The sequence below is a fragment of the Monopterus albus genome, unplaced genomic scaffold (genome assembly GCF_001952655.1).
Source record: "Monopterus albus unplaced genomic scaffold, M_albus_1.0 scaffold21.1, whole genome shotgun sequence".
Classification (NCBI taxonomy): Eukaryota; Metazoa; Chordata; class Actinopteri; order Synbranchiformes; family Synbranchidae; genus Monopterus; species Monopterus albus.
Genome location: NW_018127901.1, coordinates 513,343 through 528,661, shown reverse-complemented (window position 1 = coordinate 528,661; position 15,319 = coordinate 513,343). Strand labels below are relative to the sequence as shown.

General features: G+C 44.6%; 1 protein-coding gene across 4 annotated transcripts in view; it reads left to right on the top strand.

Moving 5' to 3' along the window:
• The window catches only part of LOC109956723 (transcription factor COE3), a 155,836-nt gene that overhangs the window by 11,900 nt on the left and 128,617 nt on the right, over window positions 1-15,319 (top strand). For 3 of the 4 annotated variants that reach the window (XM_020594052.1, XM_020594053.1, XM_020594050.1), the window contains exons 2-4: window positions 8,313-8,469; window positions 9,869-9,932; window positions 13,929-13,984. In XM_020594052.1, coding sequence (XP_020449708.1) covers window positions 8,313-8,469; window positions 9,869-9,932; window positions 13,929-13,984 — 277 coding nt within the window. Of the gene's footprint in view, window positions 1-8,312; window positions 8,470-9,694; window positions 9,776-9,868; window positions 9,933-13,928; window positions 13,985-15,319 lie in introns of those variants that run through there. The other variant, XM_020594054.1, reaches the window with a different exon arrangement.

Here is a 15,319-nt window from a genome sequence, read left to right as displayed (position 1 = left end):
CAGAAGAACAACATGATCAGTGTAATCAGATTACATCATCTGAGCAGATGTGAGTAAATTTTCGTGATGCCTGAATCCAGACTGATTTCAGCCAAACACTCACTCTGACTCCCTTCACTCGCTGTGTGGGTTTAATGTCACAAAGTGTTACTGCAATGTGAATGATAACGATGTGATTGTTGTCAGTTGGTTACTTTAGTGTAATTGGTATTAGTGTGTGTATTAGTGTGAGTCTCTGAAGCTGCAGAGGAAACGGCTGCAGGTTGGAGTTTGACGTCCGTGAATCCTCGTCTGCTTTTACACTTAGATGCATTTTCACACATCGAACACCTCACAGAATGTACTAATTAGTGCACACAGTGCTCACACACACTCGCCCAGCAGTGTGTGAGTGTGTGCAGAGGCCCCTCAGTCTAAAGACTAATTTGTTGGTAATTGCAGCATGACAGGAGCAGCCATTCCACCATCTAGCCACCGTTTCCCCGAGCCAGTCGCCCTAATTAGGAATGACACACACTATTAAGGTGCACAAATGGAAATCAGTCAGCGGGCGTTTCCTCTCCGACGGCACTGCTGCCGTCACCACTGAACTCACAGCGAACAAAAAGCCTCCCACAATGCATTTCTAACGGACTGAATGATCCTCAATGTGACAAACGAAAAAAGTTTGTTCCTGCAGCAGCAGAAGTTACGTTAAGGCAGAAACCGAATAAATGCAAATCGGATTCAGTCATGTAATCAGATTACTTTTAGTTACTCTATCTTTGCTCTTATTGGAACAAGGGTAGTACGGCAATAATACATTTAATGTGCAGGTGTACACGGACAGAAACCCATCAGGCTAAATAGATGATTTTTCCAATGGAATTTGGTGGAGTTTGTCTTGTAACTGTCTGAGTGCACTCTTATCATTTGACCACATGCCCTCACAGCGATGGCGTTGCACTGAAGTGTATCCATCCAACCTACCACAGAAAGACATGTCCGCACACACAGACGCACACAGCTGGCCTTCTTTTCTCCATGTTTTAGCCTCAGCTCATTAGTTCATATTACATGGCTAATAAGTGCTAACCCAACAAGTTTGTGTTTGGGAGGGAGAACACAGGCCTGCAGCACTCTGTACTGCACATGAACAATATGTGCATGTGCTGACATCACCGGGTGTGTGTGTGTGGTAGGGGTGAAAATGCCAGGCTGTGTAGAATGGATGAGTGTCTCACACAGAACTGAGGGCAGAGTAAATGGCCTAATGAAGTAGTCTCTGTGTGCTGCTGACCAGAGGCGCCTCACCTTACTTTAGCCACGTGTGATGTTGTATTAGATGAAAATACTTTTGGGGGGTGTCATAGTGAATTTTATTTGCTTCTGGGTGGAGCTCTTTGTCGCCGCCCCGTCCTCCCGTTGTCTGCTGTGCAGGTGAGACGCAACACATCTCCAACCTATGGGGAGGGCAGAAAAGAGTGCTGGCAGCTTGAGAGAGGCACCAGTACGCCAAAGATGTAGAAGGGCTGGTACTGTGTACCTGTGTGCACCAGCCCACTGTGAGCACAGATGAATGGAAACACACATTGCAAACCTCCAGTACCGAGCACTTTATAACAAGCCCCCTCTTCCTCGGCTTAATAATCAAAGCCTCCAGCAGGTCAACAGGACAGAAACTTACTGCTGGTCGCTTTATACTGCTACTGTGTGAGATAGTACTTACAGATGTAAGTGGTGTCTATCTCTATGATGAGCACGATCTTTACCCAAAATTCAACCCGGTATGACGGCTACACATTCTCTACTGCTTGTTTTTCAGAATCAGAAGCAGCTTTATCGGGCAAGTGTGTTGGACACACCAGGAATTTGACTCGGGCTCAGAGTGTCTGTACAGTTCTCTTCCATAAGGCAACGAGTAGTGAATGAGATAAGACTGAGGTTGGACAGAGATGGTGGTGATGATTCAAGGAACCATTTGGTCAGAGGCTGTGGAAAACAGTAGGAATCAAGAATCTTTGTTGGGAATGTAACTAAATGCACAGTGTCCTGTAACTGAAGTTTATGTACAACTAAGATGCAGCATGTTTAGACACAGTGTTGTTCTTTGTGCTTTTTGTTCACGGCTGAAGCTGTGTGTGTGTGTGTGTGTTACCATGATGAGGAAGGAGACTTCAACCTGAACCATGACGCTGTAGTTTAGTTGAGTTGTCAGGCCGGACGAGCTGTGGACTTTGTCGCTTCTGCTCACGTTAACGTTCAGAACCACAACCTCTCGTGTTACACATGTGTTGTGTCCTGTGTGTTTGCTCTGAATTTGTGTCCCACCGAATCAGATATAAACACCCACCATTTATTTGATTAACATCCTGGCAGCCGGCTACACAGTGTGTGTGTGTGCTGTATGGCTGATTGGGGCTGTGTGTGTGTGTGTGTGTGTGTGTGTGTGAGGCAGCAGTGCTGAAGTGTCTCGGGGTCTTGTACACAGTGTGGTTGACAGGATTGGTGCAGCGTCAGCAGTAATGTGGGTGTTGTACTGAACTGTTGTGTGAAGGGGAGCTGAGCTGGATGGCAGCGTTTTCATTTTGCAGGTGAGTCTATGCTCCAACCGAAAGAAAGAGGTCAGCCATACAAGCAGCTGAGATGAGTTTCCTTCGTGGGTGGCCGGACTGAGCTTCAGGTGCACAGTGTGGAGCTCGGAGTAGAGCCGCTGCTCCTTCACCTCCAAAGCAGTGAGTTGAGGTTGCCTCCAGGGCGCCTCCCACTGGAGGATTTTCAGGCAGACCCAGTACACGCCGGACAGATTGTATATGCCATCCACCCTGGCAACACCTTGACACGCCTAAATTCCAACACAGCCAAACCATTAATGTCGAAATAATTCTGGACTGCAGCTTTAACCCAGGCTGATGTACATTCTGGTTATTTCAGTCACACTGGCCAAAAGCTGTGCTTTGGTTTGACGTGTCGCTGTGGTTTACATATAACAGATAACTGTGAGCACTAGTTAGTGTTGCTGCTCCAGTTGTGTAATTATTTGCTGGCACAAGTTTTAAAGCATTTAATTCTTACTCTCAAATTAAAAGATGAAGTTTGTCATAAGAAACAAAAGTGGCCGAGTTACCTTTTAAAGTCTACTGTAAGTGGAAATGATGTGTTTTAGATTATTTATTGCCATGTCCAGTCTGGAGGTGGGCAGGAGAGAGGAGAGCTACAGCCAGTGATCATCGGTGATTGTCATCACTGACTAACACACTCCTTATTTATTGAGTGACAAATCTTTTTGTCTACAAACAGTCATCACAGCCAAATGTGTCACATGGTTTTGTTTGAATCAGAGTCAGAATGTTTGGTTTCCTTGATAAAGCAGGGATCCTGGGCTGGACCCAGGGAGTATTTAGCGTCATTTCACTATTTTTGTGTGGAGAAAAAAGACTGAAACATTAAATCAGTTAGCAGTTGCCAGTTATCTTTTTGCCGGTGGGTTATTGTATATATGTATTGTATTATTGTATATATATCGCATATATTATTTCATATAGGACACACAACAGAGGCCCCTGGCCGGAATCAAACTGTTGATACCATATGTTATATGGTAAACCAGAAGGCAGGTGAAGCAGGTATGGAACCAGTAGGTCTTTACTGGGATAACTGGCTGGTCCCAGGTCAGCCTCACAGGTTTCAGTGCAGTATTCAGGCAGTGCGTGTATTCCTAGTGCGTGTGGACATGAGCCGGCTGCGCAGGGCCTGGCTGTCTTGCTCAGTGATTGTTTGCAGAGCACTTGACACGGCCACCTCTGACCTTTCATTTCAGGCTTTGCGGTGGAAATGTGCCTCGCAGTGTTTGTTCTCTCTCTCTTTATTTTTTCCCTCTCTGGCTGTTGCCGTGTGATTTACACTCCGGGCATGTTTGAGCGAGCCATGTGCCATCGATACTGTTTTTATTACACCTTGTGCCAAGTGCTAACAGCTGGATACGAGCCCAGCGATGAGTGGATGCAGCCGCAATTAGCATTGAAATAATAATAATGCTAACGAGCTTTCTGAGTGGAGGCAGAGCGGAGAGGAGAGGATGAGCGGCGGCGGCTTCGTCACCGTGGCGATCGGCTTCAGAGCATTGTGTGTAATTGGGATAATGGGGTGGTTTAGTGATGGAAGTGATGCTTTTGATGGCGTCCAGAACGAAACAGGTGCCAAATTTACAGTTTGTCTCAGGGCTTGTTTTTTTTTTGTTGGCAAATTTAAAACCCACATCTGTATCAGGTCTCATCAGGCACAAGGAAAAAGCAGAGGTCACTGTCTGTGTGAGTGGAGGAACAAGGACAGATGTGAAACTTTAAACAAGCAGCAGCGTATGTTCCTCATCTACTGTGCACAAAATGAACCATCCTGTAGGTATTAAACAGACCAAACATACAGTAAATATGAAGCTACTGAGACAGAAGTAAACTGAGGAGACAGTGGAGGTTTGGTGTTCGATGGTGACTGTTTCCACCAGCTGGAAAAACAATCAAGGCAGAGATTTGTAGGGAGGTTAGACCTGGGGAGATGCCTTCCTGTACAGTGACAAGATGAAAAACACAGCAGCAGCAGGTGGTTGTATGTTGGCCTACGGGAATCCCAACTATTTAATCAACTCTAGCTCTCATGTCCGCTGAACCTGACCGGACCCATCAGATCAGTGATTGAGCTTCTGGCTGTGGAGCTGCTAACTGCTGCACTGTGTTCACCAGCTGGTCTCTGACCGTTTGCTGCCGGCAGGTCGTGAACCAGGACGGTGACGTTGTGGTCCGGCTCTAAACGTTGAGCTGAGACTCGCTGTGAAGCTGCGTGAAGCCGAGAGGAGCTGCACAGTCAGCTGATCAGTCACTACCACATGCACCTGAGCTTTATTTTATACAGTCGTGTTATAAAGCTTTTGCCCCTTGAAGCCAAACTCATCCGCTTCTAAACAGATAGCATCATGTCAGACAGAATCATCAGAGAGAACTGCAAAAAGTGAGGTAATGGAATTAAAAATACAGAAATCAGGCGATAGGTTGCGTGTACTGTGTCTGCACACACCTTTGTCAGCAGCAATGAAAACCATTATTGCACTTGGAGCAGCACAAACAAAAGTGTGTGAAGTGTGTCTCACAGATGAAATGCAGAGGGTTTGACTTCTGAATGACACAGTAATATGTGATAAATATGCTGCAAAACCAAACCAGGAGCTAAAACGAGCAGAGCTGCAGCGACATTCATCCCTGTGAGCAACACATTCACCTTCCATTCAGTTGTTGTTATGCTGTAAAAACATTGATTAGTGCCCGTTTTCAGAAAAGACACAAACTGCAAAGAAAAACAAGTTGATCAGACAGCTCTGCAGCTTGCTGACCGCAATCAAGGCATAACATGTTGCTTCAAACAATTTATTGTGTGTTATTCATTCATCATTGTGTACTGTACTTAAATATTAAATATATGAAATATATTAAGGCTGCAGCCAGAGTTAGGTTCATTATCGAGCGTCTGTAAGAGCATTACTAATCTATAAAATGTCAAAAAATAGTGACAGAAGTCTGTTGAGATGTCTCATAGACTGAGGCTGATGCATTCACATGGCTTCTTTTGTTTTGACTGGAAGGATGTTTCCTCCACCTCAGGTGAAAGGAAATAGCAACACATAAAAAACAGATGCTTGTAGATGGTTTTTTTTCACACAGGAACTCGGTGAAAATCTCTGATAGTGAGAGTGTTGAAGTCTGCTGCGCTGTGATTTCTCTGTGTGTTATTTCTGCTTTTACACTCTTGTGTTTTCTGACACTCCGCTGCATTTATTCCCACTGAGCCTGCATTAAAACAGACTCTAACCTGACAGTCACACACCTGAGCTGTTGTCCTCTTCCTACAGACTTTCGACTCCCCCATCCACCTGGCCAAATGCTGCTAGTCGGAAGAATTATCTTTCAACAAACTGGCCTACAAATGAGGCATTAAGCATTGGTAATGGGGGCGCAGAAAGGTCACGTCTGTATTAATCTGCTGTCTGGGGAATACACCCCTGAGCCGGCAAACACAGAGGCCGAGAGAGAGCAGGCAAGGTTCCAAAAACAAACCCTGAGAATGAATAAATGTTTATCTATGCTTCAGCGATCATATTGATCATAAAGCGTTTTAGGAAACTCGGCGAGCAGGGAAATGAGATTGATGTAAAAATATTCGGCTGTTGTTTTGAGACTTTACCCCTTGGACACTCGCTGAGGGCGGAGATCACTTCCTGCAACAACATCGATTTTATTACAGGATCAACAAGGATTTTTATCCACTTTTACTAAAATCCACAGCTGAAATCATCTCAGTGATGTGTTTCCACTTGCATACGGACTTAAAGCCTTTCTTTACTAGCAAATGTGACGCTGAACCGTTTGAGACAATAAGATGGCATCAGATCAACAGTAAAAAGACCTCTGACCTCCTGCTTATCATAGTGTAAATAATCAACATTATAGTTAAAAATTCACATCCCATTATAGGAATTTCTCATCTTGCATTTTAAACATTAGATTGAACTTTAATTTGATCTAAAACCAATTGTACCATCAAGTGGATAAATGAATAATACTCAGTGAAGGTCTGAGAACCGAAACGTTGCTAATGGCTTTACCTGACATGTGGATGATGATGTGTAATGTACATATAATAATGGGCCGATCATGGAGCCCTGTGGAACCCCACAAGGTTATTTTTTTGGACGTACTGGGACCTGTTGTCATGCTGAGGCTCGTGTCTGAGACAATAGTACAGCATTTAAAAAAGGCAAAATGACCTCTGGCCTCCAATCAGTAGATACTTCAGGCTCTATGAGGGAAACATTGGCCCACCCTGACCTTCTTATATAATATATGGACAGGGATAATGACCTCCTCCTCCATCCTCTCTGACTCTCAGGCTGGAGGAAGAGCCTCATGTCTCTTGGGTTTTGGCCTCTGTCTGCATAGTTTTCAGGCTTTTATTTAAAAGGTCAGGCGAACTGTACAGAGGAGAGGACACACACTCAGTTACCTCCCTGTTTTCACATGAGCAGCTTCCACTCAGCCGCCGTCACTGTCCTGCTGCATTTTATTTCAATTCACATGTAAACATCTCACTGATAAACCAGTTTGATCACGTGTGCCGTCTGTGACGTCAGCGTTATGTTTAGTGCAGATTTTCTTTAAATGGTTTCACAGTCTCAGTCATCGCGTGATTTCTAGAGTGAATCTCAGTAACCAGCAGGTCATGTGCGTGTTTGATTGACAGGTCAGTGTTTCCTGTCGTACTGTCGGTTTAACACCCAGAGGGAGAATCCACGATTACTGCAGAATCATGTTCAATCAAGGGCCTTTACTGGCTTTGTTCTGGAGGCTTTCAGTCGCGTCTCATGTTCTGGCTCGGAGAATCTTCTCAAAGAACTTCTGACTGGACTCTAACTTAAAATATCAAAAGTACAAGTGCAGAAAATGGTGCCGTGTTGTTCTCTGTAATCAGATTATTACTTATGCATTAAAGTGTACACAGCATTGTTCTGCTGCAGTCGGCTGAGGGGGAGCTCATTCTAAATGTTTTGTAAAACTAATGATTAATTTCCAATGGTGTGTCTGTAAAAAATCAGAAATGTTGTCATTTCCCCGGAGCCAACACGTTTGTAACTGCTGGGTCCAGCCAACACTGCAGACCTCAAGTTATTAAAATAGTATGAAAGAAAAGCTGCAAAACTTCATGTCTGAGCAACAGGAGCCATGAAATGTTTGATGGTTTTGAATGAAAGTGATTTAGACAATTATTAAAACATATTTACTAATGAACTTTCCATCACTCAGCTTATTGCTGCAGCTCTCCTTGTATTTGCTTTTGGGTAATTTATAACAAAGCACCGTATTTTAGACGCACTTTGTGCAAAATGTTTGAATTTGTAAAGTAACCGCAGCTCAGATAAACGCAGTAAAAAAATACAGGCTCTGAACTGTAGTGAAGATGAGCAAAGTCACATGAAAAGAAGTGATGCGAGTAAAACACGAGTACCTTGAATGTGTATTTTAGTACAGTATCAGTACTGAGCAGATCAGCTCATCCTGGCTTTTACATGGTGCCTCATAGAATTTTCATTTCTGTAGTGTTGTGGTTCATGGTGATTTCATTGCCTTAGTTTAAGGTGCTGAATAAAGACAACTTGATCTATTGATCATGTCTATTTGAACAGTTTGTGTTAACATGCACACACATAAAAACAATGTAAAGAAAGAGTTCAGAAACAAACAGTTAATGGCCACGAGTTAATAAAAAGAAATCCTCTGTCTGTGTTTCAGTGGGGTGGGTTTGGCCCGAGCTCACTTTGAGAAGCAGCCTCCGTCCAACCTGAGGAAGTCCAACTTCTTCCACTTTGTGCTGGCGCTGTACGACCGACAGGGCCAGCCGGTTGAGATCGAGAGGACTTCCTACGTAGACTTCGTGGAGAAAGACAAGGTGAGCATGTTCTTTAGATCCCACTGTGAAAAGCCACAGTAAACCTGTTGACAGTGGATTCATCCACCACTGAAAATAGTCCCTAAGAAACGCAGTTTCCTCCTGTTTGTTTTTTTTGGTCAAGATTTCCAATGGGCAGCTGCATTAGGAAACACCGGAGTGTTTTTAAAGTGAAATGGTATATTTGTGAGGTGTTTCTACACATGAACATCTTCAGGAGGAACCAGTGGGTTTGGAGCTGATTACCATAGACAGTAAACAGCATCAGCCACAGTCTAAAACACTTCTGCTACTAATAATACTAATGATAATAAGGCAAATATGCAGACAGGTTTGGGGGTGTTTGTTCTTTGATCGTTTGCCAGCTGGCACTAAATCCTCCCCTCCACTCCACCCACTCACTCTCTCACCTCACCTCTGCTTTGACCTCTAGTCTCTCACCCGATAACACACACTCTGGGACTGAGCCAACACTCCCAGGCACAGTTGGCACAGAGCGGCCGACCGACAGAGGCTGAAATGAGAGAGGAGTGAAATAAAAGGGGAATAAAGGTTGAAAAGCAAAAAGAAGAAAGGGAGGGCAGTAAAGGGTGAGGAAGAGTCAAGAGGACAACAGAAAATGAAAAGTAAAGATAGAGGTGATGGCAGAGTGTGTACCACAGAGAGAATGAAGGGCTTTTAAAGGATGCAGTCAGTGATTTAGTTGGTTTGTATTACTGTGCACAAACCCCAACCAGCACCAGTGAACATGGTGTCCTCGCCATGATGTGAGTCCAGAACCTGGTCCAGCTCATCGCTCTGTAGACCTCCACCGTTGTCCACTGTTGTTAAACACCCCCCAGTGAGCCACACCGCTGCGCTGGGGGCAGGTTTCCTCCTCAGGAAAAATACTCATGCCAAATAAAAATGACAGTTAAGATATTTAGTCAAACTGTCAAAAGCTCAAAGTATTAAGTCATCAAATAGCAACTCAGCGTTCCACTCAGTGTGAGGTTAGAAATAGAAAATCTGAGACTTTTATTTCAAATATTAATCAACTGAGACAAAAACAATCATGAATAGAAACTGAAGTTGTTTATGTAGCAATCAGAAGTTTTGTATCAAGTATAAACTGAGTGAAATCAGAAATAATTTATTTCAGGAAGGTCACGAACTCTTTTTCTTTGTTTGCCTTTTGACTGTTTATGATTGCTGTCCTCCGAGCTCTGCTCTCCGTGCACACCCTCTTTGGTTGGCCTCCACACTGCCAAGGCTGAAGTGACCTGAACACAGTTTGACACAGGGGTCTGCCTTTGAAGGGAACATGGTGTGTGTCGGCCTGAGAGGACTGTAGCTGATGTTTAGTCACATCACAGCAGCATGTTGAGTGAAGTGTGATTTGTGTATTTGTGTGTGACAGGAGTACAACGGAGAGAAGACCAACAACGGGATCCACTACAGGCTCCAGCTCCTCTACAGCAATGGTGAGACCAGAAGCAAAGCTGGACAAATGTCTGGTGTCAGAGTCTGTGCAGTAGAAGTGTAACCTTAGTAAGACGTGGACAGTGCTGGACAGACAGACAGACGTACTGGAGACCAGACCAGGAAACAGTCCCAGCACTAACGTCTGTGACGTGTTTGTAAGATGACGAAAAGCGACACGTTGTTTAGTTTGGAGAGTGTTCGCTATAATACATGTGTCAAACTCAAGGCCCGCGGGATCATTTTATATATCTTATATATTTTTTTAACGGCCCGGCGACATGAAGTGCTGATAACACACAAACTACAAATCCCATAATGCAGCGCAACAGCCGCCTTACCGAACGATTGGCTGATCATTCCCGCGTGAATTACGTCAGATCAATCAAGCGTCTGTTGATGTATACAACCCTAATTTCAAGTCAAAGCTAGCCCCTAACAATGGCCAAGAGAAAAGTTGGTTCTGAAAACAGAGCCTTTCTAAACCAGTGTGAGGCTGAATATATGTTTACTGACATTGTCGGTAAACCCGTGTGTCTTATTTGTGGAGCTAATGTGGCTGTAATTAAGGAATATAACCTAAGACGACACTACGAGACAAAACATCAGGACAAGCTGAAAAACGTGATGCAGAGCAGAAGCTACAGAAGGTAGAGGAGTTGAAGAGGAATCTGACATCACAGCAGACGTTTTCACCAAAGCTAAATCACACAGTGAAGCTGCTGTGAAAGAAGTTTTATTACGGCAGAGGAGAAAATCAGCCCAGACATTTACCGAGGGAGAGTTTCTGAAGAGCTGCATGATGAAAGTGTGAGACGTCTGGTGTCCAGACAAAAAGCAGGTGTTTGCTAATGTAAGGCTTAGCAGAAATACGGTTGGCGATTTTAAGTTCAAGTTTATTTATTTTGGAATAATATTGTATCCTGTCTGTTTCGATTCATATTCATGTTCAAAAAACGTTTAGTTTTAGTCTGTTCAATAAATGTTTATCCTGTTCGGCCCCGACCTAAAGTGTGCTTTGGGTTTTGGCCCCCTGTGCCATTGAGTGTGACACCCCTGGTCTATAAAATCTCATACCTTATCAAGAAAAGCATTATTAGCCTGTTTCTGTTTGGGAAACGCTGGACATTTCATTTTATGGGGGTGAATGCAGTGAACTGGACTGTACTGAGGCTGGTTCTGCTGTTCTCTCCTGGCTTTGATCACCTACCTGTGTTTAAAGGATTTTTAAGGTTGACGTGATGTGTACGTGAGAAAGGCTTTCAGTCCTTGTTCCTGGTCTGCACAGTAAAAAATGAGGAGCAAATCCACAGCCGTCATTCTGTGCAGAAATACGTGGTCTGAGGCTCAGATGCTAAGCTAATTTAAGGCGGTATCTTTCGGGTTGGTCTAAGACAAATTGGACTCTGCATCCCCCAGAAAACAGCTGCAGAGGAAGGATACAGAACGTTCTAGTCTGTCCACTGCTATCCTTGGAAACACCAGAGGGAAATTTGTCTTTAATAGACTGAAACTTTGAAAGACACCAACTCAAAGTGTAGTTTGTCCCACATTTCTTCCACCATAGTTGTGTACCATGGTGGAAAGCTTCAGGGTCGCTGTGGAGGAAGAAGTCTCACCTACTTATGGACCAACTTGAAAAATCCCAAACCAATCTTTTAACGCTCTTTCCTACAAATTGTTTTCAATGCAAAAGAAAGAAACCGTAGAAAGTGTTTTAAATGGAAATGTTGTTAATTTATGTTTGACAAGTGACATACACACTGGCCCTGAACGTATCAGTAAAATGCTCCCAGACGATCTCTGCTCTCCCAGTCCAGCCTCCACCTGCAGTGACTCCAGCTGTGGGAACCAGTTTCTGGCTCACAGCTCCGGGCTCATGCTGCTCTGGTGTCGTACACAAACAGATCAGACACTAAACCAGAGCCACCGTCTTTCTCGAACATGAACTTTCAGTCTGGTGCTGAAGGGCCCTGATCACTCCCAGTTTGTGCTTCACTGGGTGGTGAAAGTCAAAGAGTAAATACTGGACTGCGTGTGGGTTTCCTGTGCACTTCAATGTTCAGGCCTCTGTCCTCTTCCCAGTGTATGGCACAGTCCAGGAGGGCCAGACTTGTTCCTCTGACATCCTCCTGTGTGAACCTGACGTTGCTGTCAGCTGCACCGATGTGTTCTGTGAAGACTTCCACCTCCTTAGTTTTATTTGGACCCAGGTGTCCTCCATGTGCCTGAACCAGTGGCAGGGTGTGGTTCCTGTAAAGGAGCGCAAGGCCCTGCTCTCTACTTCTTACATGTGCAGGGGGGACGTTGGCACAGCCATGCTCCTCTCTGTAAAAGCCCTCGTATTTGAATCAGGTAGTCGTCAAGTAGAACACAGTTTTTGGTCTGAACTGAGGTTTGTCCTGTCGAGTAGCGGGATGTGTTGTTGACCAGAGGGGCTAGTATGGCGGCTAGGCATTTGGCGATGCTGCTGATGGGTCTGAGTGGGGCTCCTTCTTTGGGCGTCTTGGGGAGTCCGTGTATGCAAGGAGCAGCTTCTCCAGGGTGCAGGCAGTAGTGTAGCGGTCGCTCAGTGAACACGAAGAAGGAACACCCATGGTTTCCTATGTGCATGAGGGTCAACATTGGAGACTAATGACCCCAGCCACACAGAACTGTGCTCCCCCAGGTTAGTGGTTTTCCTGCAGGATAAAGGGTTAAATGACTTCAACTTCCTGGACTGAAACAACTGTCAACAGGATGGAGGCAGCAATTATGCATCCTCCAGAACATAATTAGAATTTAGCAGAAGATATATCTACATCTTTAGGATCCACTGCCCACCTAGAAAAGCACCTTTAGAGAATGACTGACAGCATGAAATTAGACCTAAACGGTGTGTGTTTTTTTTAAATGGCACTTCTGTAGGTCAGGTGAGTCTTTGTTCAGACTAGATTTGCAGTATTGATTGATGAAGTTGAGGTAATGATGGTTTCTTTCCCACGGGTGAAACTGCCTGCGTCGGTTTGCGGCTGAACTTTCTGTGGATGAATTACAGTTTGTAGAATTTATATTAAAGGTCACCTCACTGGACTGTTTAAGACCGTGAGGCTAGAAAAAAGTTTTCCATTCACAGCGCACGCAGGGAGAGGCTGAGCTGCACTGCAGACATCTGGAATATCTGACAGCTAACCAAACCTGAACTCTGTTCTGTCCACTGGGGGGAAAATGGAGGATCTTTGGCTGATTCAAAACACACAGCTCGGCTTTGTGCTGGCACGGGTCCAGACCTGCAGGAGGAGGACGGCTGTGCTGCTCTCAGACCCCTGCAGAATCTCCAGATAAAGTGGGACATAAAAGAGCGTTTTCTTCCAAAGGAGGATAAATCACTCTAATATGAGTCGGCATCGTCGGATGAGCATCGTACAGAGGTAATTGACCTCATCTGCAACCAGGACAGATAGCCGCCATTTAGTCTGCAGACTGCTCAGCACTCAGCCGCAGAGTGAGGAGTGAATCATGTCAATTAGAAAGGAGAGGAAGCTGCGAGGAAACAGCCTGAAAAACAAGACGAACAAACCACACAGAAGCCCAAACCCACAGCACTGAATACAATTAGAGCTGCTCCGCCGCTAACAGGTGTTCCCCGCAATTTGCTTCCTCCACCCCATGTCGTGTTTGTGTCACATTTACGCCCGGATGCATAGCTAATAAAAGACAAGCAATCCTGATTGATATTTAATTTGTCGGAGAATGAGGATTCCTTGTTATCCTTGAGGAAGAAGCCCGGCGGGGATGAGATGACAAGAGCTACAGAAAACATAAATACACTACCGGGACATAAATAACAACAGAATTCATTTACAGCACATTATTAGGAATCTTTTGTTGGGGGGGGGGTTCCTTTTCTTGTGCATCAAATTAGCATGCATTGCTGTCAGGCAGCGGCTCTGCTCACACTCATAACGGTGTGTTCCAGCTGACTTATGGGAGTTGTTCTCTGCTTCTTGTGTTTCCAGGCATCAGGACAGAACAGGACCTTTATGTTCGGCTGATCGACTCCATGACCAAACAGGTGAGGAACTACAAACACAAGCCACATTGACTTTGTGATGCTGAATGCAAACTAATGACAAACCAGGACATAAATGTGTAGGATTAGCTAGAGGAGCACACATTCAGAAGCTAGAGACAAGCAGCTTTCCTCCTAATAGGAGGAATGTCTCATGCTAGAGACAGTCAGGACGCGGCCTCTGGCTCATGGCAGGAGAGAAACACACAAAAGTACAGAAAAGGGGTTTTAAAATGTATAAAACCCAGGTAAAATGTTTGCATTATGATCCACAAGACTTTAGCATTTGTCCCGATTTATGTGGGACAAATGGGCTGAGGTCTTTGTCCCAGGTTACCTGTTATCACAAAGAGTGATCAGAAAACAAAACTTCCTAGTGGTTGTGACATTTCCAAGATGTTTAAAAAGCAGAACTAAAGACTGTGTGAGCTCCCACCAGCAGCCGACTTAGTGATTGGTGAGGAAACCAAGACCGATCGAGTCCATCGACCTCCTGAGTAAATGAGTTTATTAATTGGACAAGCTGAACAGCTGTGATGTGGATAATCAATACGTCCGATGGAGTCAGGACTTGTTCTGATGCTTGTTAAAACAGAAATGGAGCAGAGAGAAATATGTTTGCATATGAATCTGAATGGCTTTGTCATGAAGGTCCCACACCGCCAGAGGCCAACACACCAGTCACACCTTAAATACCACTCTCAGCTGCTGGTAGGCTGAGCAGACTGCAGGGTGCAGCATCCACAGGTCCCCAGACAGTTTTAGGCTGGTTATTATTATTATTATTTGAAGCTTTAAGGCCCCAAATTGTGTAAAAGTCATTCTTATTATGTAATACCCTTAATTGTTTTGAAGTATAACATCAGTTGTTTTGTGGTCCGTACCAGACCCAGTCTTTCCCCACATTTCGTTGCCTACATTACTCTGGCTGCTCCCTGCTCTCTCATCGATGGTGCTAAGATGAAGACGGGGCCCCGGCTCCTCGGGGAACAAGCCCTAGTACCTCCACACATCTGCCGTGCACAGGAAACGCTCCTGCCTGACAGACTGTGTTGTCTATGTAAAGTGCCCTGGGATGGTTTTCGTTGTGATTTGGTGTGATTACTGCAACAACCTCCACATTTACCTGGTTATTGATTTAAACATGTCGCCCATTCGTTTGTCCTAGTGCGCATGTCCGTTTCTTTGCTGAAGTCTAAAAGTTAATAAAAAGCATTGCATTAAATTTCAGAAACGCGTTTCTGAAGTGTTTGTTTTATCACCTCATTGAGCCACAGAACATTACACCAGTTTGAATGTGAACATCCTCCCAGCTTCACCTCCTCCTTATGTAGTCAA